The sequence below is a fragment of the Hemitrygon akajei genome, chromosome 4 (assembly GCF_048418815.1).
Source record: "Hemitrygon akajei chromosome 4, sHemAka1.3, whole genome shotgun sequence".
Lineage (NCBI taxonomy): Eukaryota > Metazoa > Chordata > Chondrichthyes > Myliobatiformes > Dasyatidae > Hemitrygon > Hemitrygon akajei.
This window is the reverse complement of record NC_133127.1, coordinates 175,620,705-175,647,476: the sequence shown is the minus strand read 5'-3', so window position 1 is coordinate 175,647,476 and position 26,772 is coordinate 175,620,705. Positions and strand designations below refer to the sequence as shown.

The following is a 26,772-nucleotide window of genomic DNA, read 5'->3' as shown; positions in this document are numbered from 1 at the left end:
AGTGCATTGATGTATGGCTGCAGAGCTGCAGCCTCAATGTCAATGATCCAGGTTTAAAGCTGATAAATTAACCTATTTATCCAAAAATAGCTCAGCTTTTACTTTCCTTCACTTTACAGCCCTGAGCATAGTGCTCCAGAATTACTCCACAGCTCACTCTAAACATTCAAATGTATTAGAATGACGGAGAGATACGTGGATCCATCATCCCTCCAATGAAGGTTACTCTTTTAATTTTTATTAATTGGGGTATCCACTAACGATTCGGTTTGTAGTGCATGGAGTTGGCACATTTTCCCCAATCCTGTGCCCCTTCTTGAGGTACTGCAGTTTCCTCCCACACCCCAGGGAGGTGTGGGTTCACAGGCTAGTTAGCTATTGTAAAGGATCCAAGTGTAGGGGATAGCGGGGCAGAGGGAGAATTGACTACAGGGAAATATTAATGAGCCAAATGGCCTAATTCTGTTTCTATATGTTATGGTCGTATGGAAATGGGATTGCTCGGCAAGCATAGACTTGATGGGCTCTTGTTACATCAATAGCAAATATTTGGAAATATTGGCTTCTCTCCCTTTAATTATACGTTAAAGAAAGATGGAATTTGCAATGATATCATGTAAATTTTTAAACAAACAGAATATATGTTATGCAGTGAATAGTTACACAAATATCCAGCATTACATTTCTCCAATACTATTGAAGTATATTCTTGGCACAAGAATGTATATGTGAGACTGCTTTATCTGAACCTGCACAATTGTACAGGCATTTTTCTGCTCTGGCCTTTGGCCAAGTATTAGCAATGCCTCCCAATAATCTCTTTTGACAAAGTGTTGCCAGGTCTCAAAGGGCTGAGTTATAGCAATTCAGGCAGGCGAGGACTTTATCCCTTCCCATACAGGAAATTGAAGGGTGACTTTATAAAATCAGGTGCAGAGATGGGATGAATTCAAAGACCTTTACCTAGAGAATCAAAACTAAAGAACTAACGCTGTTTGTGATAATAACTTAGATGAAAACGTGGATGAGTGGGTTAGTAAGTTTGCACATGATACAACTGGTGATATTGTGGATAGTTTGAAGACTGCTAAAAGATACAATGAGGTATCAATCAATTGCAGAGAGACGGGGCAGAGAAATGGCAGATAGAGTTTAATTCAGCCAAGTATGAGGTGTTGAACTTTGGCAGGTCAAGAGTACGCAGGAAAGTATGCAGTTAATGGCAAGACCATTAGTTATTAGTGGGTCCCCCTGTACATCAACATCTGCGTCCACACCTCTCTAAAAATGAGCATGCAAGTTGATAGGCTGTTAAGGAAGGCAGTTGGTAAAGCTGCCTTTATTAGTCAAGGCACTGAGTTCAAGAGTTAGAAAGCTGTGTTACAGTTTTTTAAACTCCACATTCAATTGTGGACACGCCCTTGTAGGAAGCATGTCGATTCTCTGAAGAGGCTGCAGAGGCGTTTTACCAGGATGTTGCCTGTATTAAAGGTAATGTGCAATAAAGCGAGGTCGGTCAAACTTAAGTTGCTTTCTCCGTAGTGTCAGTGGCTGAGAGGAGATTCCGTAGTTTATAAAATTATGACAGGCGGAGGGGGGGAGGGGGATGGAGAGGGAGAGGGAGAGAGAAGACAGCTATTATCTCTTACCCATCGAAATGTCTAATACTGGAGGGTTTGCATTTAAGGTGAGCAGAGGAAAAGTTCAAAGAAGATGTGTGGACAATTTTGTTTTGTTTTACACACGAGTTGGGGAGGGGGTGTCTGGATGATGCTGCCAGAGGTGGTGATGGGGGCAGATAATGATTGAAGCATTTAGAGGCTCTAAATAAGCACATGAATGTGCAGAGAATGGAACAATGTGGATCACATGCAGACAGAAGGAATCACTTTAATTAGGTGTCAATAGCTTAATTAGATAAGCATAGCATGGTAGTTTGAAGGCTCTGTTCCTGTGCTGTACTGTTCTATGTAGAGGGCAAGGCTTAAAGTGAGAGGGTAAAGACTGAAAAAAGGACCAAAGGCTAACTGAGTTTAACCTGTTGATGTTATACAGAGATGAGGCCCATTCCTCGAACCTATAATCAGAGGAACTTCACAGCATAGGTCATTCCATTCATTAAGTCCTTAGAAACCAACAAAAGCTACTTGGGTTTCAGCCTGAACTGTCGACTGTTTACTCTTTTCCATAGATGCTGCCTGACCTGCTAAGTTCCTCCTGCATTTTGTGTGTGTTGCTTCAGATTTCCAGTATCTGCAGATTTTCTCATGTTTGTGAGAGGTAATGTTGCTTCCCAGTTCCTGACCTGTGTCCTGGCAGGTTATGGCAACAACCTGGTGCTTTTTTAATGCCTTTAGGTTTCCTTTTTCCACCAGCACATCAGGTCAGAAACTTCTCAACTCACCTTCTGCTAATCACATTAAAGTCAGCTTCCCCTTCTTATTGTTAACACAAGAGATTCTGCAGATGCTGGAAATCCAGAGGAACACACATGAGACACTGGAAGAACTCAGCAGGTCAGGCAGCATCTATGGAGAAGAAGACTTGAGCCCTGATGAAGGGTCTTGGCCCAAAGTCTCTGATCTTATTCCTCTTCTTATGTGCTGCTTGACCTGCAGAGTTCCTCCAGCATTTTGTGTGTTACACCCCTTCCTGTTGACCTCCCTAAGGTGCTAATATAATGTTAATGCATTAAATATTCCCCCTGCCTCCTTTGATCCAAAGAAAACAATCCCAGTCAAACCAACACTCCTTCCAACTAATTTTCTCCAACCCTGGTAATATCTAGCAGTTTTAAATTATATTTTTATGATCAACATTCCTCTTTGTAGCAAATCTGAACGAAATTGCTGAGAGCCATTTAAATCTCATTAAGTTTTGCTTGAATTGTTCTCATGAGCAAGTAAGCAAGAAGTCAAACCAATAAAATTTAAAAGACAATTTTTATTACTGCATAATGATAATGTTCAAATCAATGTCTGATCATTGACTGAGTGCCTTCAGATGCAATTTGTGTGGGAAAGATGGCAGACTATTTAACAATCAATTTGTAAAATGAGCTGTACATTGGAGAAATTATATCAGTAACAGCTTGTGAAAGAAAATAAACATCCAAAAATAATCAACTTACATACAAACCACATTTTCAGAAAATTCTCAATCAATATTTAAAGAGTTAGTGTATGAGGAGTGTTTGATGGCTCTGGACTTGTACTTGTTGGAGTCGAGAAGAATGAGGGGGCAATTGCATTGAAACCTATTGAATATTGAAAGGCCTAGATAGAGTTAATGTGAGAGGAAGTTTCCTATAGTGAGCGAGTCTAGGACCAGAAGGCACATCCTCAATAAAGGGGCGTCCCTTTAGAACAGGGATGAGGAAGAATCTCTTTAGCCAGAGATTCACTGAATCTGTGAAATTCATTGCCATAGATTGCGGTGGGTATATTTAAAGTGCAGATTGATAGGTTTTTGATTAGTAAGGGTGCCAAAAATTATGGGGAGAAGGTAGGACACCAGTGTTGAGAGGGATAAGAATCAGTCATGATTGTGGGCCAAATGGCCAAATTCTGTTCCTATCTGTTATTTTCATACCTCAGTGTATCTAGCATTTCTTTTCTGTAAAATGACAGAGATAAAGATAACTGGTGAGCCTATTGAGCTTAGCGCAAAAAAAAATTGTTATGCAGAATCCACTGAAAGTCTATCAGGCTTGTTGCCAAAACTAAGGCACAGTGGAGCAGACATTGTGGTATTGTTTTCTCAAACATTTAAATAAATTATTAATGCGTACCGTCAACACAAATGGAAATCAATACCAGGAGATATAAAAATGATTTATGAGGAGGTAAAGCACAGAAGTAGCTCTCCAGGAGCCCTACCTTTGCTCATCCTCAGAGTCAGGATCTGGAGTCCGTAATTCTGGGCCAATAACATCACTTGTTGATTGACTTTGCTTCAGGCTGCTCTTTGACTGGGTTGTCAATTCCTTTTTCTTCTTTTTGACAAACAGCTTCTTGAGCGATTTGAACTTTAGCCTCTTCTTTCCTAAAAAGTTCAAAAAATAATCTCAAGAGGAGGAGATCTACACAAAACAAGCAACCCCTGAACAGCATATCGGATCATTTCAATATCTTAGAGGGAAAAGAGACTTGTATCTTGGCCATGGGATTAATTACAGTAAGAAATGCAGCACATGGGCATGTGCATTTAAAATCTGTCAACAAATACATTTAAGTGCAGCCAAGTAACTTCTTTGTACAGTACTGAATACACAGAGAGAGGTGGTAGTGAGGAACGCCCTGGCAGGGGTGGTAGCAAAGGCAGATTAGGTAAGCACATGGATGATAGAAAAATGGAGGGTTACGTAGGAGGGAAGGGTTAGATTGATCTTAGAGTAAATAATAAGGTCGGCATACTATTATGGGCCGAAGAGCCTGTACTGTGCTGTAGCGTTCATATCCTCTAAGAGCTCCTCATTGTGCAAATATTCATTTCCCTGAGTAAAAGAAACTAATGGTAAAGAAGCAATTTAGAGAAGGATTACAACACTAGCACCTGGAATGGGTGGGTTATGAGAAAAGGATGGACAGGCTAAGCTTGGATAAAGTGGAGGTTTGAAGCAAGGCCTTGATTGAAACATACAAGATCCTGACGTGTCTTGACAACATAGATGTGGAGGTTTTATGTTTTCTCTTGTGTCAGAATCTAGAATTATTTGATAGCTAGTTTAAACGGGGGGGGGGGGGTGTTTGGAACTCTCTTCCTCAAAAGGTGGTGGCAATAGTCATTGCATATTCTGAAGGCAGAAGCAGGCTTTTTCTGGATAAGCAAGGTGGTAAAAGATTACCTTAGGTAGATGAGTGTGTGCAGTGAGGTTATAATCAGCTTGCCCATGATCTTATTAAACAGAGAGCAGGCTCAAGGGGCTGAGAGGCCTACTCCTGCTTCTAGTTCGTATGTTCGCAGGTTAGTGCTTTTAGCCGCTCTTTTCTCATGTTTAAAGATTAAAGTCTTAAAATGGAAAAGTACCATCAGAGTGCTTCCTTGCATTGACTCAAAGGCACCATTCATGATTGAACATTTTTTTTAAAAAAGGGCAAAAATAAAGTGGAAGCAATACTATAGAACCAGATTAGCCTTTTAAAAATAGTTGCTTTAAATATACCCTCTGAGGTTGTGTGTGCAAATATAGTTAACAAGCTCACTCAGTACAAAGCCCCCATTTCCAAGCAGATCACCTACAGCCATACTAAATATTTACTTGGAGACACAGCATGGCGACAAACCCTTCCAGCCCAAAGAGCCCATAACACCAAATAACACCCATGTGGCCAATTAACCCACACATCCTCGGAATGTGGGAGGAAACCAGAGCATCTTGCATGGTCATGGGGAGAACATTAAATAGGATACCTGGACCTGAGTACTTCTGCCTCGCTCTGCTAAAGTCAAAAAAGAACCTAGAAGTGTTGGATTTTACATATCCACGTGGATCACTGGAAGGCAGGAGGTACAAGGACCTGACTGGTTCTGCTGCAGTTGTATAGGAAAGTGTTAGAGGGCAGGAACTTGATGGTGAGCAAGAAGGGTAGACTAGGGCACCTTGGAGAGAATGGTCCCTCAGAAATACTGAAAAGCGAAGAGAGGGGAAAGTAGTCTGGTGGTAGAATCTCACCGACGGTGGCAGAAATTGAGAAGGGTCATCGAATGAATGTGGAGGCTGGTGAGGGGAAAGGCCAAGAACCAGAGGAACACACTGTTCTGTCCGGTAGGAGAAAGGCTGAGAGCAGAGTACAGGAAGTAGACGAGATGAGGTCCAGAACACATGACACAGGAGCAGAATTAGGCCATTCAGTCCATCGAGTCTACTCCCCCTTTCAATCATGGCTGATTTATTATCCCTCTCAACCCCATTCTCCTGCCTTCTCCCCATAACCTTTGATGCCCTCAGTAATTAGGAACCTTTTAACCTGTGTTTTATAAACAACTCAATAACTTGGCCTCCTCAGCCATACATGGCAATGAATTCCACAGAACCTTTGAAAATGTGACGAAGTACATTGATGAAGGTAGAGCAGTTGATGTAGTGTATTTGAATTTCAGTAAGGCAGTAGGTAAGTTTCCCAATGGTAGGATCATTCAGAAAGCCGGGAGGCATAGGATCCAGGGAAGTTTGGCTGTGTGGATGCAGAATTAGCTTGCCTATAGAAGGCAGGGTGTGGAAGTAGATCAGGAGTTTCCCAACCTGGGGTCCACAGACCCCTTGGTTAATGGTAAGGTTCTATGGCATAAAGAAGTTTGAGAATCCCTGTAGTAGATAGAAAGTATTCTGACAATAGTGTTCTGCAGGGATCTGTTCTGGGACCTTTACTCATGATTTTTATCAATGATTTGGGTGCAGAACTGGAAGGTGGGTTATTAAGTTTACAGATGTCACGAAGGATGGTGGAGTTGCTACAGGACCCCACCACCAAGCACATCTTTCCCTCCCTACCCCTCTCAGCTTTTCGCAGGGATCGTTCCCTCTGCGACTACCTGGTCCACACATCCCTCCCCACAGAACTCCCACCCGGCACTTATCCCTGCAAGTGCAAATGCTACACCTGTCCCCACACCTCCCCCCTTACCACCATTCCGGGCCCCAGACAGTCCTTCCAGGTGAGGCAACACTTCACCTGCGAGTCTGCTGGAGTCGTCTATTGCATCCGGTGCTCCCGGTGCGGCCTCCTCTACATCGGCGAGACCCGACGCAGATTGGGGGACTGTTTCGTCGAGCACCTACGCTCCGTCCGTCACAATAGACGGGACCTCCCGGTTGCCATTCACTTCAACTCTGCCTCACATTCCCATTTGGATATGTCCATACATGGCCTCTTCTACTGCCATGATGAGGCCAAACTCAGGTTGGAGGAGCAACACCTCATCTACCGTCTGGGTAGCCTCCAGCCTGGTGGTATGAACATTGAATTCTCCAATTTCCGGTAATTCCCTCCCCCTTCCCCTATCCCAGGTCCCTCTCTGCCTCTCTCCCCTTTCAACTTTCTGCTTCTTTATCTCTATAGTTCTTTCATGCTTATCCCCTCCCCCTCCCCACTGATTGGTTCTCCACCTGGTGCCTCTAGGCCCTACCCCCTCCCCTATCTCTGTAACTGGGCTTCAGTCCTCTCTTCCCCCCCATTCCTGATGAAGGATCTCGGCCCGAAACGTTAGCTACTCTTTTCTCACGGACGCTGCCTGATCTGCAGAGTTCTTCCAGCATTGTGTACGTATTTGTGGAGTTGTAGATAGTGTGGGGGTGGGGGAGGGGAGGGGTCATTGTAGGTTACGATGGGACATTGACTGATTGCAGAGATGGGCTGAGAATTGGCAAATGGTGTTCTACCCAGAAAAGTGTGAAGAGATTCATTTTAGAAGGTCAAATTTGCGGGCAGCATACAGGGTTAATACAGGAGTCTTAGCAGTGTGGAGGAACGCAGAGATCTTGGGGTCCACATCCATAGACACCTCAAAGTTGCTAGGCTTGTTAACAAGGCATATGGTGTGTTAGCTTTCTTTAGTCAGGGATTGTGTCCGAGAGCTGTGAGGTAAATGTTACAGCTTTATAAAACCCCGGCTAGACCAGACTTGGGTTATGATGTTCAGTTCTGGTCACCTCATCATAGAAAGTATGTGAAAGCTTTAGAGAGGATGTGGAGATTTATCAGGATACTGGTTGGACTAGAGGGCATGTTTTACGAGGATAAGGTGAGTGAGCTAGGGCTTTTCTCTTTGGAGAGAAGGAGGGTGAGAGGTGACTCCGTAGAGGTACTTAAGATGATCAGAAGCATAGATAGAGTGGATGGCCTGAGACTTTTTCCCAAGGTGAAAATGGTTCATACAAGGGAGTATAATTTTAAGGTGATTGCAGGAATTCATAGAGGAGGATGTCACATGCAAGTTCTTTATGCAGAGAGTGGTCGGTGTGTGGAATTCACTTTGTTAAACAATGTGCCACCCACTGGCATCAAGGGAAAGGTTCAAGCTCCAAGGGTATGATTAGCACATCATGCATCAGCCAGGGCAGCTACGCCCTGCTGGTTGCCTTGCCTACAGCCTCCCTACTTGTCAAGGGTGCAGAGCAGGACACTGTGCTGGCTATTATGAGAGTGCTCGTGTAAACAAGGACAGTAAGTGAAACTGAAGCTGTACTGAGGGAAATTCAAGTCTATCCATGTATCTGAAAGTAATTCAGTCACAAAAAAAAAATGAAAATAGAAAAATCAAGGAGAACATCACAATCTTTGTACTTCAAATTACAATTACACCTATCTCAGTCTTGTACTGCCAGGTCACTGATGTTATCCTATTATCCCTACCAAAATTTGCTGTGGATGTCACTTGCAGAGGTCAGAGTAATCAGGAAAATTAAATAATTGTTTAGGAGAAAGGTACGGTACCCAGGTATAGACTGTTTGATAAAAGACAAAAAATCAATTTCTCAGCTAACCACAATGTCACATCTACAAATGTCAGCGTTACCCCAAGGAGTGTGGGTTGATGTCAATGCTGGTTTTGCACGTCTACACCTCGGTGATCACTTGCTTCAATTTTTGCTATACTATACTCAGTGGCCACTTTATTAGGTACAGGAGTCCAACCCGGTATGGTCTTCTGCTGCTGTAGTCTATCCACCACAAGGTTTGGTGTGCTGTGCATTCAGAGAAGCTCTTCTGCACACCACCGTGTGGTTACTTGAGTTACCGTCATCTTCCTGTCAGCTTGAACCAGTCTGGCCGTTTCCTCTGATCTCTCTCACTAACAAGGCATTTTCGCCCACTGAATTACCACTCAGCGGATGCTTCTTGGCTTTCCTACCAAACTCTATAATCTCTATAGACTCCTCTGCATGAAAATCCCAGGAGATCAGCAGCTTGCAAGATACTCAAATCAGCCAGTCTGGCACCAACACAGTTAAAGTCATTAGAGCACATTTATTCCCCATTCTGATGTTTAATCTGAATAACAACTGAACCTCTTGAACATGTTTGCATGCTTTTATGTCGTGAGGTCGCGAGTTGCTGCTGATTTGCATTAAGAGGTGTACCTAATAAAGTGGCCACTGCGCGTACGTTCCCCATGGCAGCACCAATAGTTCCATTTCGGCAAAAGTTACCGTCTCAAAGCCGTGCACCGTTTGGTGCTCTGCCAATTAGGATGGATGCAATAATGCTCAACAGGGATTACTACAGGAAACAAGCGCTGCAAGATAACATCAGCCAGGAGAAAGCAGCCTGCTTCACTGGCACCTCACCCATCACAGGGCCCACTGGCTGCAGTGTGCATCAAGGTACGCTAAAGTTAGTTGTCTAACCTAAAGAGAGTTAAAGATTAGCTTTATTTGCCACATGCACATTGAAACATACAGTGAAATGCACCATTTGTGTCAACGGCTAACATAGTGCCAAATATGTGCTGGGGGCAGCCCGCAAGTGGCTCCGTGTTGCCAGTGCCAATACTGCATGCCCAGATCTTACTAACCCGAAATCATGTGTCTTTGGACTGTGGGAGGAAAGTGGAGCACCTGGAAGGAATCCACACAGTCACGGAGAGAATGTACAAACCCTACAGTCAGGATGCTGGTGCTGTAAAGCAGTGATCCCCAACCACCACCAGGCCACGGACCGGTACCGGGCTGCAAAGCATGTGTTACTGGGCCACAAGAAAACGATAGGATTTGGCGGTATGAAACGATACGAGTCAGCTGCAGTGCATATTATATCATATGATATCATATGCAGTGCATATCATACTGTTTCCTCGCGGCCTGGTAGCACATGCTTTGGGGACCATTTCTGTAAAGCATTGTGCTAACCACTACACTAGCAGGACATCTCGCAAACACACTGCATTTACCACCAAGAATGACAGGAAGTTGAGAACAATACAATCTGCATTTTACCATCCCACCCTTGCACTATCCCAGCTAGGGAACTAAACCGTTGGTCTAACTCCAGACAACATACACTATTCATTGGAAGTTAGCTCCAGAAAAAGGCCACATTCAGACAATACCCAACACAATATCCTGTCCTGCCACTGCTTGATAAGTGGGGAGGATACAGATTTAAGCTAAACACTTCATCCTTCAAAACACTCAGAATAAAATTAACTGTCAGTGAATCTGAATCTAATAGCCTTTAAATGAGCAACCTCAATTAACGTACAGCCAATACCCTGATATTGTCAAACACATTCACTAAACCTCCTTCATATAAGGCATTGCAACACTGTCTTACAAAGACCAATGGATTTGAATAATTTATTTAATTAATGGGGACATCACTATTATGCAAGCACATTTCCTTACTAGTGACTATTTCTAAGTATGCCAGCTATGTTGTAGATGGCATAGAATAAAGTAGCCATTGATTTATAACAGGCATTGGGAGTTCACAATTCTCAGGTTTCGTAAAGATACAGATTTTCAAGAAGACTTTGAGAAAAAGCTGAACTATTTTTCTTTCCTCCTGAAGACCTTTTCAGTGGGAGAGAGCCTGGGGCGGGATGCTGATTTTGATTCCAGTTGCTTGGTGTGGCCTGTGCACTGTAACAAGCTGATTGTGATCAAAACCTTGCAAGCTAACCAGAGGTTTGCCTCTCCTACTACTGGACTTGGAGGATCTTGCAGAGACTGTATTGATGGTACCTCTCCAGTACTTGAGGTGTCCACTGTAGTTTTATCCCTACCTACCGTATCAATGCTGCTCTGTAGACCAGGAGCTTGCTGAAGAGTTTGAGGTTGATTGTCAAAGAGTCTTTTTTTCCCTAGATGGCCATAGGCTGTGCTCGTACAGCAGACAGTCACAAATGTTATCACTGATGTTTCATTGAGTGATGGCTCCTAATACATGGAAAATGAAGCCTGTGAGCAGTGGATTATTAGCAGCTGTGCTGTGTGATGGAAGCTGATTGGCTGAAGACCTTTTCTCATCTGATGGATGTGTTGTCATACCCATGTTGTTGAAGGACGTCTTGGATGCAAGCACAAATTGTGAACCGTAATTCAATGAGCTGACAAAAGTTGACCACTTTCCCCTTTATCCTGTAGATTAACCCCAATCCAGTGGGAAGCATTAAGTTGGGGCAGCCTTGCAGTCAGGAAGACTGGAAAGAGGATGTGTGTGAGCTTTGCTTAACCCCAGTCTATACTCCATTAAATCAGGACTGCTATGTTCTGATTACACCCTGTGACTCATGCACAACAACAGCACCCCTTTACCACCAACTTGGTCCATGTCTAGACCAGAAGACATAGGACCAGGATTAGGCCATCTGCTCCATTAGGTCTGCTTTGCCATTCAATGAGGTGATTTATTATTCCCTCTCAACCCCAATCTCCTGCCTTTGCCTCATAACCTTTGACATCCTCACTAATTAAGAACCTGTCAACCTTTTAATCTGACTTTGCCCTCTGGTGATAGACTCTCCCACTACTGGGAGGTAATACACTCCACATTCACTCTATCCAAGACCTTTCGGTATTCCACAGGTTTCAATGAGACCCCATACCTCATCCTTCTAAACTTCAGCAAGCACAAGTCCAGAGCCATCAAATGCTCCTCATACATAAACACTTTCTTTCCTGGGATCATTCTTGTAAACCTCCGCTGAATCCTCTCCAACAACAAAACATTCTCCCTAAGATATTGGGCCCAAAACTGCACTCAATATTCCATATGTGATCTGACCAACACCTCATGAAGCCTCAGCGTCATAATCTTGCATTTATATTCTAGTCCTCTCGAAATGAATGCTAACATTGCATTTACTTTCTTTGCTACTGACTCAACCTGAAAGTTTTAATCTTTAGGGAATCCTGCACTAGGACTCCCTTTGCACCTCCAATTTCAGAATTCTCTTCCCATTTAGAAAATAATCTATGCCTTTATTCCTTCTACCAAAGGACATGACTATACAACACACACAAAATGCTGGAGGAACTCGGCAGGCCAGGCAGCATCTATGGGGAAAAAATACAGTCAACGTTTTGAGCCAAGACCCTTCAGCAGGACTTGGCCCAAAATGTTGACTGTACTTTTTTCCACAGATGCTGCCTGGCCTGCTGAGTTCCTCCAGCATTCTGTGTGCGTTGCTTGGACCTGCAAATTTTCTCTTGTTGTGTACATGATTTTACACTTCCCCACACTGTATTGCACCTGCTCATTATAATTACTTCACCACCCTTCAGCAGTTAGAATGTTTTCTATGAAAACTAAAGCAAAAGCTTGCACATTTCACAGAGATGATAAAGCTTCTTACCTGAACTATCTTCAGTGGTCCCTTCAGCCTCCTGCATCTTGGGGTCTGTCAAACCAGTAGCCATTAGGGTGTTCCCACTGGGCAAAGAAACAGAGGGTTGTTAATTTTTTCAGAATCATTGTTTTCAAAATGTTGTGAAACAATAATCATGTTAAATTTAATCTTCATGCTATTATCTAGTCTTTTAAGACACTTTCTCCAAAACCTCTCTACATTCTCCCCATTTTTTCCTGAAACTGGGAATCTCTTCATGGAGAATCAAGGCCTCATCCAGTCACTACTGAGTTGCTCTGGTCAATGTATGAAACAGTATGCTCAACGTTCAAAGGAAATTTATTGTCAAAGTACTGCACCTTACCATATATGACCCTGATGTTCATTTTCTTACAGGCATTAAGAGTAGAACAAAGAAATAAAATGGAATCAATGGAAAAACTACACACAAGTAAAGACGGACAAGCATCCAATTTGTAAAAGAATGTTTCTCATTATAATTTAATCACACTATAAATACATAACTTCTGACTGAACAGCAAACTTTCAGGAATTCTAATGCACTATCTGAACAGAGAAATATAACCCAGGAGATGATGGTTTCACTGAGAAACCAGTTCCTTTTGTAAACCATAAATCCATCCGATCCATATAACTCACTCCTCTCTGCAAGGTAGAGGCTTCAATACATCCCAGTGCATTTTCACATTTCCTTATGGCACAGAAAGCAGCCATTTGGCCCATTAAGTCCAAGCTGGTTCATTCTATTCCGCTGCTTATTTTCCTTGTAATATATTCTCCCCACTTCCCATCAATTCAACCACTCACCTCGAGTATACAAGAGGCAATTCACAGTGAATAATTAACACCGACCCACAGAGCTTTAGGACGTGGAAAGAAACCAGAACAACCAGAGGAAACCCACATGTCCACACAGAAAACGTGCAAGCTCCTTAAAAACAGCATCAGGGACTTCTGGTAAGATGGCGACTGTTTAGCTGCTCCGAACTTTTGTTCCGTTACTGTCGCTACCTTTGCACTAAATGTCTCCATTTTTTAAACCTTAGTTAGGAATTATTTCGGTATCTCTTACTTGCCTGTGAATATATCTAACTTACAATGTCTAGCAAGAGTTCTAAATCCGGGAGAAAAGAAGCTATGACCCCGTCGGATGAGACTATGGTTGCGCTGGGAAAGCTCCGAGACGAAATCTTAAAGGAATTTAAAACCGCTGGGGACTTCCGCAAGAGTTCTAAACCCGGGAGAAAAGAAGCTATGACCCCGTCAGACGAGACGCTGGTTGTGCTTGGAAAGCTCCGAGACGAAATCTTAAAGGAATTTAAAACCACTTTCAAACAGTTAGAAGACAAACTGGATCGGATCAACGATAAAGTGGACAAACATGCTGAACACTTATCTCGCATCGATTCGACTTCTGAAGATTTAGAAAGTCGTGTTCGATACTTGGAGACTCTCTGTTCCAGCTTAGAGGAAAAATCTAACAAACTTCTTTCCAAAATGGTGGATCTCGAAAATCGCAGCAGACGCTGTAACATCAGAATTCTGGGATTACCAGAGGCGACTGAAAAGGGATCAACCGTGAAGTTTTTCGCCGAGTTTCTCTGTGAGTTATTCGGGAAAGATTTGCTTCCGAAGCCGCCCGAGCTCGAACGGGCACACAGAGTTTACGTTCCCCCCGGAATTCTGGGCTCCCGCCCGCGACCAGTAATCTTGTGTTTCCATCAATACCAGGTAAAACACAGTCTGATCGTAGAGGCGCGTCGCAGGGGGTTGCTTCCTTTCAAGGATACAACCATTCGCTTTGTGGAAGATTTTGCACCCCAGACCTTAAAGATGCGCGCTGAGTTTAAAGGTGCAATGAAAGTGCTTTTTGATCGTGGTTTCAAACCTTCCCTTCGTAACCCTGCTGGGTCAGCATTTTCATTCATCCTTTGCCGCTAAAGCTAGGGGAGTTTCCATTCTTATTAACTCAAATATTCCTTTTGAACTCCATAATAAAATATCTGATACAAATGGCCGTTTTATTATTGTTTCTGGTAAACTATATAACACTAAAGTTGCACTAGCAAACCTGTATGCCCCCAACTTTGATGATGTTAACTTTTTTGAACGGTTTTTTTCCTCACTACCAGACTTAAACTCATACTCTCTTATATTGGGTGGTGATTTCAACTGTTGGTTGGATCCTAAACTGGACCGATCATCCTCTGTTACCAGATCACCTACTAAATCTGCTTTAGCTATTCAATCGGTTCTTAATTCGGATCTAAAGTTCCATAAGGTCTGGGGACCTTTTACCGAGTACTTTCATAACCTTCCTCTTGACTAGGGTTTTTTTTTTCTTTTTTTTTCTTTTCGGTCCCTTGCTTTCAGCTCCCTTTTTTTTTTTCTGGTAGTAGGCATTATTATCCTCTGTTGCTAAGTGTATTCACAGTCTGGGAGTTTGACTGTCCGGACTTATACTCTCTATATTGTGTGGTGGTTGGTCTGGAGTTGTTGTTTTTTTCTTGTGTTGTGGGGCTTGGGGAGGACACTAAGCTCACTTGTCTTTAATTTAGGTGCTTTTTTTGTTAAATTCTCTTCCTTTGTAGCATATTGTTATTGTATGCTTAATCTTGCACTGTATTAATGCTCCTCATTGGGATTTGGGGTTTTTAATTTTGTAAAATGTTTTGAAAAACTAATAAAAAATTAATTTAAAAAAAACAGCATCAGACTCCTATTGACAGCGTCTTGAATGGATGTCTTGTACGATAAGATGGACTCTTGACCATTATCAAGATCATTATGATCTTGCACTTTATTGTTTACCTGTTTTGCATTTAGATTTTACACTTCATTCTGCATTGTTATTGCTTTACCTTGTTCCACCTCAATACACTGTGTAATGATTTGATCTGTATGAACAGTATGCAAGACCGACTTTTCACTGTATCTCAGTACACGTGACAATAACTGTAACATTATATTCTGTACTCTGTCACTGGTTTTCCCTTGTACTACCTCGATGTACTAAAGTGATAAAATGATGGCATACACAACAAAGCTTTTCACCGTACCTCAGTATATGCGAGAATAAACCAATTAACCAGTTAAACATCTCTGAAAGGATCACTTGTTTCATCTACAGTAATCTATAATAAAATATTAAGCTGTTCAGATTTGGCCCTTCATTTTTATAAACTATCGTCAAAACTATGTTGGAATAAATATCCCATTTACTCACAAGCCTCCACCGGACTTCCAAAACATCACTAGTTTGTGATATTGGCTGGCCTCCTCTGAATTTCTGGAACTTTTCATATTTCCAAAGATTTTCCTTTTGATTTTACTCTCAGTGTCATTCAATTTTTTTTAAAACGCAAGGTTAAAGCCTTGAACCATTCTATTAGATGTCATAACCAACTATTGAGGTAAGCACACATAATCATCATCACAACTACCTTCGCCTCACGGCTCAACGATCAGCCAATGCGGTCATAACTGTGCAGATCTATAGAAATCTAACCAACACATTGCTTCCTTCAGTGCATTAAGAATAACTGAGAAGTTCCAAGTTAATCTGCTGACAGTAATTTGCAATATTACATCCCAGTGCAAGCCCTTTCTTTTGGTCCTACAGAACAGATTTAATGAAGTAGAAGACACATTTTTATTGTTGAACTATTGAAGGATTTAGGGTTAACAGCTGCAGTGAGCTGATAAAGTACAAATAGATTTCGCCTTGCTGTACTTTTTAATTCAGAATACACACGCTGCAAATCGCAGATAACGAGACAGAAAGAAAGTCCCAACGAGTTGAAAATCTGTTCTTAACAGGAACCAAACTGAAGTGGAAGAGGATTTGAGTAGAAGAGACATCTTTCTCCAATCATCTCAGGCCCTGGTGAGACAGCATTTAGAATATTTTGTAGTGGTCTTATCTCTGCTTAAGGATGGGTCTACTTGCAATAGAGGATTTGCAACATTTACCACACCAATTCCTAGGATGGCAGATGATATGTACAAAAAATTTAGCATGTTGAGCCCAAACTCTTGAGGTGGCAAGGATTCCCACGCTGGGGTCCACAGACCCCCTCAGATAATGGTAGGGTCCTTGGCATAAAAAGCGATTCGGAATCCCTGCTTTAGAGTTTAGAATAGGGGCAAACTTATCTAAACATACAAAGTTATTACGGACACGACAGAGTGGATGCATGATCCCTCAGCCAAGGCAATGAGATTTAGTGAAAGAAATCTAAAAAAAGGGGTCAGCCACTCTGGAAGGAGACAAGAAGGAGCAAATCTTTGGAATCCACTTGATAGAGGCAAGTCAAGGCTCAGGCAGTGTATTCATTCATGACAGAAATCAATGGATTTCCGGATATTAAGAAATTTGTTAATGGTGCAGGAAATAGTGAAGCAAAAGGTAAGCCATAATGGAGAAAGGGGAAGGGGGTCAAGTAACTTGCTCTTGCTTCACTGTCTTACATTGTATATTCATGCTTTTATGTAGAAGTACATTATATAACATGCAACTCAGTGGGATTCAAGGAAATAATCAAAAACTTAACCCTTAAGTTTAGTCCACAGCATAACTAAATGATAACAGCAACAGAACAGAAACGATAATAGCAACAACAGAAAATGAACTGCTGTTGATGCAGGTCTGTCTCCGTCAGAAATAGGTATCGTGGTTTCAAGATCTCAATGGTCAAAAAATGGAAGCTTGTGGCTTTTCCTTCTTGGCCTGGTGTGTAGTTCAAAAATTTTTTCTAACGGAGACAAAAATAAATAGATTTTCTCCACAGTTTAAATTATCCACTCCACTAATAGGAAGGTTTGCTCTCTTTAAGGTCAGCAAAACAATGCCCTGGAATAGGAGCCACTGGGAACTGGAGAGTCAATCCCCCTTCATAACAGCAGACTTCCATAGCTTTTTTTCCTTTCCTTAAGAGGCGGACAATCCCACCAGAATAAAGGAAGGAAGTCTGATGCAGGGTCTCAACCAAACTGTCGACTTACATTACTTGCCTCCACAGAGGCTGTTTGACCCACTGAGTTTTCCCAGCAACCTGGTTTTTATTCCAGATTCATCATGTGTGGTCTTTGTCATCGTCACCCTAAAGGCTTGACTTTGCAGCCACAACATTGAGACTACCCAGCTCTCCCCAGGAAAAGAGGGACTTTTAAAGTCACTGTTGTAGGGTACAAGGTGAGGCAGTACACCATGAAATAATGGCCTGCTTTGGGTGAAGCTGGGCAAGAAACGAGCTTTGGGGTGAGCAACTTTGATCTTCTCCAAAATTACGTGACAGATTCTGATAGAAATCTAAAGAGGGCAAAGCTGGCTTTAAGCTAACAAACATTGTATCTCACAAACAGAATATCCAGATATAACAGATTCCTCTATTACAATGGAATGTAATACAACTGATAGCACATCGGAGAAATCACCGAACTAACTGTACCCATGTTGAGGAAGAAATGACTATCAAGTAAGCAAGGCTTGAACTTACTAAATATTTAATGATAAGGTAATAATTACACATCAAGCATACTACAATCCTGATTTCATAATTGGGACTGTAGTAAGCCTGTTGAGTAATTTAATCAAAATCAAATATATTGTAAATTGGTTAAAATACATTGTGTAAATGCCTTTCTAAACTGTAGTTCAAATATATTTTAACTTTTATAATGGAATTGCCAAACCAGAGGTCATGGGTTAAGGGTGAAGGGGGAAAAGTTTAAAGGGAACATTGGGGGGGGCTTCTTCACGCAGAGAGTGGTGGGAGTGTGGAATGAGCTGCCAGATGAAGTGGTGAATGCAGGCTCATTTTTGACATTTAAGAAAAACTTGGACAGGTAAATGGATGAGAGGGGTTTGGAGGGATATGGCCCAGGTGCAGGTCAGTGGGACTAGGCAGAAAAATGGTTCGGCACAGCCAAGAAGGGCCAAAAGGCCTGTTTCTGTGCTGTAATGTTCTATGGTTCCATGGTACTAATTATGGAACCATGCAACTATACTAACACAACAAGTAATACTGCACATAAACATGATTGTTCATCTGGTTAAGAGAAATAACTACATTTTAAGGGAAGTAAAAAAAAAAGTTCAGAAATTTTGGAATTGTTGGTTCAATTGCTTATTTTGATCTCTTTTCCTCCTTTCTGCTGAAAATCCATCTAAAACTTTAACTGCATGAATTCTAAAACTCAAGGTGATCATTATGCACAAGTTTATAATATTGGAGTACCTGTAGATAGAAGGACACATATCCCCAGTGAAGGATACAGGGGACACTACAAACCTCCAGATGTTTCACCTTGTAATAAGCTGCTACTTGACGATTCTGAAATCCTGATGGCTCAGCATCTGAACCACAAGACGTTTGCTACACTCCCTTCCAACCCACAGAGGCCCTGGCTCCCGTGCTCCCTTCCAGCTCACCAGGGTCCCAGATCTCTCACTCCAACCAAACTGAAAATGGACCCTTTTCCCAACCTCCCCATTAAATTTAACAGAATCATGGAAAAATTACAATACTTTGTACAACCTTTTTTTAAAAAAGTGAAAGAGTGTGTGGATATTACATCAGAATAACATCCAATTTCCCATAAAACCTGCTAGCCCAGCACTAAAGTTCCAAGCATGCCGGATTATCGAGGCTCCGTATAACATTTATTTTCCAGTATTGAGGGGAAAATAAAAACAGTGGCAGGAACAACTAAAACTTCCGTATTTATCAAGGCTTCATGGCAGATAGCCCTGTCAAAAAGCTTGTAACTACTATTTGCAGAAATATTTCATGCGATTATGAGCATTATTCAAACAACTCAATAATCCCTGCCGGAAAACTAACTTGAGGAGACCCTGTAAATGGAAACTAATGAATTTCCTATCCTAGCCAGTGGTTCCTCTTAGCTGCATGGATGCACAGCCGAGTAGTAACTGAAATGCTCCCACGCACACAGCCTCTGGAATCGGACTCATCTAGAAAAAGTTTACAAAATAGAAACGTGAAAGATTTTCTCTGTTCTACTGTATTTGATTATATCCTTCAACTAATAAACAAAAAAGTAAGTGATTTTTCAATTTTCAAAGTAGTCATAGTATTCATATTAGAGAAAAAAAATCTGAAGTGCCACGCAGTTTTTAGGCCACGTAAAAATTTTCTGCTCTGAGCACTAGGTGGCCTGCAGAGCCGCAAAAAATTTAAAAAAAATTAGAGGGGACGTTGATCCTGGAACCTCTTCTTGAGTGTCACCGAAAGAACAAATATTAAATCCAGAATTTTAATTGAAAGTTAAACAATACCCAGCCAAAACTAATCACTAAATTACAAATAACTGTAGAAAGTGCAAAGAGTTATGTAGTTGAGAAATCTCGCAACAATAAATCAGTCTGGCTGTTTCACACTCCATCCAATTTTCTCTTCCAACAAAATTGATTGGATCGGATATAGCACAGGGTAAAGAAAACAGGTCATTAATTCACTGTGGTCTACTGGGCACTAAAAGTAGGACTTCTGCTCCCCAGGTCTCAAGCTGAGGCTACAAAAACACTAAACATTGGTCAGACTGCGTCTTTAATAATCAGCCACCCGTCTGGTAAAAATAGTAATTGGTAAAAATGTTGAAGGGGTTCTTTAGTTCTCTGAAAACATGAATGTAAATGTCAGCAAAATACTGGATGATAAACACAGATATGTGCATACACACTCAGTGCCCACTTTATTTGGTACATCTGGTCACTAACGCAAATATCTAATCAGCCAATCACGTGGCAGCAACACAACGCATAAAAGCATGCAGACACATTCAAGAGGTTCAGATGTCGTTCAGAACAAACATCACAATGGGGAAGAAATGTGATCCATGTGACTTTGACAGTGGAATGGTTGTTAGTACCAGAGTATCTCAGAAACTGCTGATCTCCAGGGATTGTCATGCACAGCAGTCTCTAGAGTTTACAGAGAATGGTGCGGATAAACAAAACGCATCCAACGAACAGCATTTCTGTGGGTGAAAATGCCTTATTAATGAGAGAGGTCAGAGGAGAATAACCAGACTGGTTCAACCCGGCAGAAAAGTGACGGTAACTCAGATAACCACACGTTACAGCAGTGGTGTGCAGAAGAGCATCTCTGAATGAACAACAGGTTGAACCTTGAGGTGGATGGGCTCCAGGTAGCAAAAGACCACAAACATAGCTGTACCTCATAAAGTGGCCACTGAGTGGTAGCTCGCTGTACATTTCCCTCCTTTCATAGTCTTTAGCTTCCTTTTCCCCTTCTCCAGTTCATGCAGTGCACCGGTGTATTACTGTGCACAGTCCCTAGTTGCTACTCCACAATCAGACTAGATCACAATCAGATCTAATCACCTCTATGCCCACCTTCACCTGCTCAATTTAAATCAGTTATTATACTGGATCATTGCGTCATGTATGTTATTTCCTATCCCACTTTACTGATCTTTTTTTCTGTTCCAAATCTCTTTTTTTTTAAGGACTAGCACCTTTTTGAAAGCCCTTCATTTTACACCCTTAACATTACAGTCAAATCATGAGGGGGAATATATGAATGTAAGAATTAAGAACAGCACCATGGCTGATCTCATTGTATCTGCTCCAGTTTGTCTACTGTCAGAGCAGATGTGATTTCTCTGGCCCTTCAGTCTGCTCTGGATCATCTGAACAACAGGAACTCATATGTCAGGCTGCTGTTCACCAACTACAACTTGGCGTCCAACAGAATCATCCCATCCAAACTCGTCATCAAGCTTCAAGACCTGGGCCTCTGTACCTCCCTCTGTAACTGGATACTCGACTTCCTCATCGGCAGACCTCAATCACTGACGATTGGTAACATGTCCTCCTCGCTGATTACCAACAAAGTCACTTCAAAGCTCCCTGCTCTACTCTCTATGCCCACATTGCGTGGCTAAGCACAGCTCTAATGCCATCTTCATATTTGCCAGTGACACTGTGCTGTTGGACGAATCATGAGTTAGCCTGCTGGAGCGAGTTAGGGCACCTGGTTGAGTGGAGTTGCAACAAAAAACTCTCGCTCAACGTCAGCAAAACTGAGGAAATGTTTAGTGACTTCAGGAAGGGGAAAGAGGAACCAGAAAAAATCTAGAGAGTGGTAGTTCTGCGGGCACGAGGTCAGAGGACAACACCCAGTCTGAAAGGAAGGTGACAATAACTCAAATAACCACAAATTACAACAATGGTGTACAAAAGAGCATCTCTGAATGCACAGCACATTGAACCTTGAATAGGACAGGCAATAACAGCAGAAGACCACAAACATACTAATAAAATGGCCACTGGGTGTATAACATATACAGTTAGAGACACAGCTCATTAAGCAGTAATAAGAGAAAAGGGAAACTAAATCTCCTAAATTCAGAGATCTCCCAAGTGTGGAAAGGTCCTAAAACAATGTACCATCCCATTAGCTAACATTAGCTGAATTTATTTAGATTCAATTCAGCTAGTTTAAGATTCCAGAAAGAGTGCAATCATTATCAAATGTATTAAATTACTGTTAATTTTTATCATCCGTAAACCCTAAGGGACTTTAAAATAAGATGGTGCTTTTTATCAAAATTATACACCTATTAGTTGTGGCACTCAAAATTATTGTGACACTTAAATGTAAGTTGGACATTAATCATCTATCCTTCTTCCAATATATATGAGGAAAACCCTATTGTTCCTCTTGGAATTCTAGGCAAATCCTACAGCTGTAAAGCACCTTTGCCTGAGGCTTGTAAGCAGTTGGGTAGGACAATCAAGAATCCACCCTGGAGACAGGAAATGTGTAATCGATGTTTTCTGAAGCTTTGAAAGTGTCATATGACTGAGTTGGGATTTAATCTGAAAATACTGGGACGAAGCCTGTTGTCAGGTGGTTGGGAGCTCCAAAGATACCCGTGACTGACTGCAAAGTGTGCAGCAACACATTCAGAACTTTGCCAGTAGCTCAGTGAGGGAGCACAGGACACGCCAGGGTCAGGTGCAGCCACAGGTGTATCTGACCTAGCACACCTGTAACCTCAACACCAAATTCAGAAGCACTCCACAACACACACCGCTGACGGGATTAATAGTTGATACATCTGGAGCAATCATGTCCATCTGAAATGGACACCTGATCTTCATCAAAGGTTTAATAGAGCTTTTTGGTTATTTTCAAATACCTATGTAACTTGTTATAAATAAACTTACTAAATTTCCCCATCCTACCCGCAATAATTTTAGTTTCTTTTATTTTATTTAAATCAGGTTTGTCTGTTTTCAGATGTCTCTGATAAAATTACCAGAGCCATTCAAAAAGAGCAAAACAGGCCTATGGCAAAACCAGTCATTAAAGGCCGGCAGAGTAATGTTGGGGGTAGGGTCACAGGATGTGACGTGGAGAGCCATGCTCAACTTCCTTTCACTGAACCAAGACTTCAGGTCAATGGGAGCAACTTGATCGTCAAAGAAAGATGCAGCCACAAGTCCAGCACGAGACAGATCACGTGTGACCCAAATCGCCAAAGCAAAGATGACATATGTGGGTAAACGGGACTAGTATAGATGAGCACAGGGCGGTACAGTAGTGTATAAGCCGGCACGGTAGTGTAGCAGTTAGCACCACACTTTACAACGTCAGCAATCACCCAGTCTGTAAGGAGTTTGCATGCTCTCCCCGTGATGCCGTGGGTTTCCTGTGCGTGCTGCAGCTTCCTCCCACGTTCTGAAGATGTACAGATTAGGGTTAGTGATCTTTGGGCGTGACACGTTGGTACTGGAAGCACGGCAACACCTGCAGGCTTCCCCCAGCACAATCTCCAGACTGTGTTGGTCGCTGATGCAAAAGGGTGCATTTCAATGTGCGTGTGACAAATAAAGCTCATCTATACTATGGGCAGCATACACATGGTGGGCTGAAGGGCCTTTTTCTGTGGTGTACGACTCAGAGTCCGATTTATTATCACTGAGAAATGCTGTGAAATCTGTTCTGTGGCAGCAGTATAGTGCAAGAAAAAAAATAAGTTATGATAAAAAAAATAAACAGTGCAAAAGAGGAATAGCAAAGTAGTGTACATAGGCTCATCGATCCAATGATTTTATGATATGCTTGTTAGGGGTTGTTGAGATGGTAGTCTTCTCATTATATTAAAGCAACTGGAACATGGGTCTCCAGTGTCTGTTTTAGCCACCTCAGCCACTGGAGCCAAGAAGATGGCAGGTGGGTATTATCGTGCCGAGACTAGGAAGCTTGGTGTATATTATTAATGCACTGGAAGGCTGGTGATGGGCAAGCAACACTGTTGTCTAGGAGAGGCGCCCACAACGACTGACTGTGAGCTCAGTTATGCAGGCTGAGTGATTAGGCACCAGCGATCTCATCAGAGCAGGGAGAGATGGGTAAACGGTTAAGTTCTGATGGCAGGCCTTGGAACTCAGTTTTGCATTCCACAGATTCTGCTTACCTTCCTATTGCTTTGTATTTCAGGCCCCTTCATATTTTTTTTGCCTTTCAGATTCATTTTGGGTTCAGATCAATTGGAAAATTGGTTGCTAGGGATGGAAAGGGAAAAAGTGGGGCAAGAGGGCTTTGAGCTGGCAAATCAATAGATTCCCTCGTTGGGGAGGGAATGGGTTGAGGTACTAGGTGAATGTCACATCTAGAGGTGGGAATAGGAATCTCGCCTGGTGGTGTTACGGAGTAAGGAAATCCAGAGGTGGAACAGGGGAAAGAGGATATACAAATTCTTCTGGCTTCCTTTTTGATCCTCTATGCACGTGACATGCCACTGCTTGGAGAAGCCTCACTGGCATTCAGCGCCACACAGAGCACAGCTGGATAACGCTTCTGTGATGTTCATGCACACACATGGCTTGTGTTTTATGTAGACTGTGTATGCACAGGTTGATGAAGTCTGCCTCCATGCCACTGGATGAAGAATTGTGCACCCGGACACAATAGAAATTGTAGACGCTGGAAATCTTGAACAGCGTACACAGAACGATGGAGAAACTCAGCAGGCATCTTAGTTTTAGTTTCTTCTCCTTCTTTCCAGTCCTGACGAAGGATCTTGGTCCGAAAAGTTGACTGTTTATTTCCCTCCATATACAGTATGGTGCCTGACCTGCTGAAATCCTCCAGCACTTTATGTGTGATTGAATAAGCAGGTGTAGAAGTCCTCTCTCCTCTGTCACACCTCAGGATTTTCTGATGCTTATTTCCCTTTATGTTTCAGTTTTTAATGAAAATTCCAAGATCAAGCTCACAAATACACAATCCTTGTCCAGTCACTGGGTAACCCATCTCATTTGGCCAGTGTTCTAATCTTTTCTTCCCACACTGTGCCAGAGGACATTGGGGCAACATCACATTGCCTTAAGGCACAAACTTCTGGACGTTAGCTCAGGTGAACAAAGTTGCATTTACTGCTAATGCTAAACTAAGATCCTCAAAAAATAATATGCATTTCACCATGTCCTTGTTGAAAAGAGCATTTAGGACATTCCTTCTTCTTAGGCAGTACCTTAAGGTCAAGGAAGATTTACAACCAGCCCAGATTTGAAGGTTCTGAGGTGGCTAATGGGGCTACTGCAAGAACCACAGAACATTCCCCAGATGGGGCAGGCTGCAACAGACAAGGCAGGCGAGGTTCTTCTGCTGTCGACAGCAGGTGTACGCATGTGCCCTAAATTCATGGCCTTGTGTATTTTTAATGCCAACCAAATGCTCCTTCTCTATTTGCAGCTGTCATGGGCCAGAGAGTCCCAGGACAATAGGAATGTTGCATATCTTCAAGGAAACTCAGCACATGGATATTTCTCTGTGTCTGTGAAGATTGAAGCGTGAAAGTGTGCATAGTCTTGGATCTGAAATTTTAAATCCACCTCTCTGCCCACAGGTGCTGCATATAGTGAGCGTTTCCAACAGTTGCTGTTTTTATTTCAGATTTCCAGTATCTACAGTTCTTTTCCCCTTTTTCCTCAGCCTGCCTGATAACCTTATCCCATGACAGAGCTTGAAATAGTGCATCTGATTTGGCAGTCTGGTGTCAGGCACGCAAACAATGCAACTTACACACAGATACCAGAACCAGTGATCTTTCCAATGGGATCTCACCTAACTTCAAGCATCCCCCCAACACCTTACTGGACAGCAGCCAGAAAAGAACAGCAGTCCTCAAAACACATCCTTTACACAGTACAGTCCATATTCTAGCTGGCGTGGAAGATACCGAAAATGAAAGGCAGAGGTTGGCAGCTCCCACACCCACTCAAGGAGAAGTGTATTCCTGGTCTTCAACAGTTTGATCCCTTTAACTACTATAAGTTATCGTAGCATTGGAGGCAATCCAAAAGTGATTAACCAGTTTTGTTCCTGGGACGAGAGAATCATCCCATGAAGAGACGTGTACTATTTGTTTAGAATAAAGAGCGGTGACCTTATGGAAATAACAGAGATCCTGAAGAGACACATGAAGGCAGAGGCAGAGGCTGAGCCTTTTTCCACTATTGGGAAAGTTTCAAACAAGGGAACATAGTCACAAGTGGCTGGTCATTCAAAACAAAGATAGATGGAAATGTCTGGCATTCTCCATCTCAGAGTTATGACGACTAGATCTATTTAAAGTAGAGGTAGCTAGATTCTTGAAAGTTGGGGGAATTGAGGGTTATGACAAACTGGCGCAGAAGAGGAGTTGGGACCATCATGCATGATGTGAAGCCATGATCACATTGAATGGGAATATCGGCTTATTAATGTCATATGTACTGACAGACAGTGAAAAGCTATTTTGCATGTCATCTACAGTGTACATTACACAATTGTACACTGAGGTACTAAAAGTACTGTGCAGGCAGACCATAAAGTAGAAGGCCATAGCAAGGTAGATTAGGAGGTCAAGAGTCCATCTTATTATATAAGATGTCCATTCAGTGGTCTAAAAAGTGAGATAGACACTGTTTTTAGCCTAGTGGTCAGGCTCGAGAGGACAGTAGCCTATTCCTGCTCCTGTTTTATGTCCTTGTGGTCAATGAGACGCTTGCCAGAAGGTCCCGTGCAACAGATGTGCAAGGAAAACAGCCAGGCTGTCGCAGAAAAGAAACTTCAGGAATAACCTCCTCCAGGAGTGAGACTCCTTGCACAACTGAGCAACACCAAAAGCTAATTAATTTCCCTCACAACATATGTCAAGCATATGTCAATCCTTGCATGAAACATTTTTATCTGTTCATGGTGCCACTCAAATGGAGAGAGACCTTTTAGAAAGTATTTGTTGAAAGTGGAGCTGTGATCAATTCACTCACGTTTTACATTCACTACAGGTGAATCTACACAGCAGGATTCAAGGGAATTTCAGACATTATCTAGCCTTTCTTGGCTAATTATTGGTACATTATACTAGTCTTCAGAATTGCTTGGCTTGCACTAGAACTGTTATTTTGCAGATTAAATC

General features: G+C 42.2%; 1 protein-coding gene across 7 annotated transcripts in view; it reads right to left on the bottom strand.

The window, feature by feature from the left end:
- Window positions 1-26,772, bottom strand: part of LOC140726980 (CRACD-like protein) — a 197,991-nt gene that overhangs the window by 75,979 nt on the left and 95,240 nt on the right. For 6 of the 7 annotated variants that reach the window (XM_073044061.1, XM_073044056.1, XM_073044060.1 and 3 more), the window contains 2 exons: window positions 12,298-12,374; window positions 3,879-4,044 (listed from right to left, as the gene is read on the bottom strand). In XM_073044061.1, coding sequence (XP_072900162.1) covers window positions 3,879-4,044; window positions 12,298-12,361 — 230 coding nt within the window. In that variant the 5' untranslated portion in view covers window positions 12,362-12,374. The remainder of the gene's footprint in view (window positions 1-3,878; window positions 4,045-12,297; window positions 12,375-26,772) is intronic. The other variant, XM_073044062.1, reaches the window with a different exon arrangement.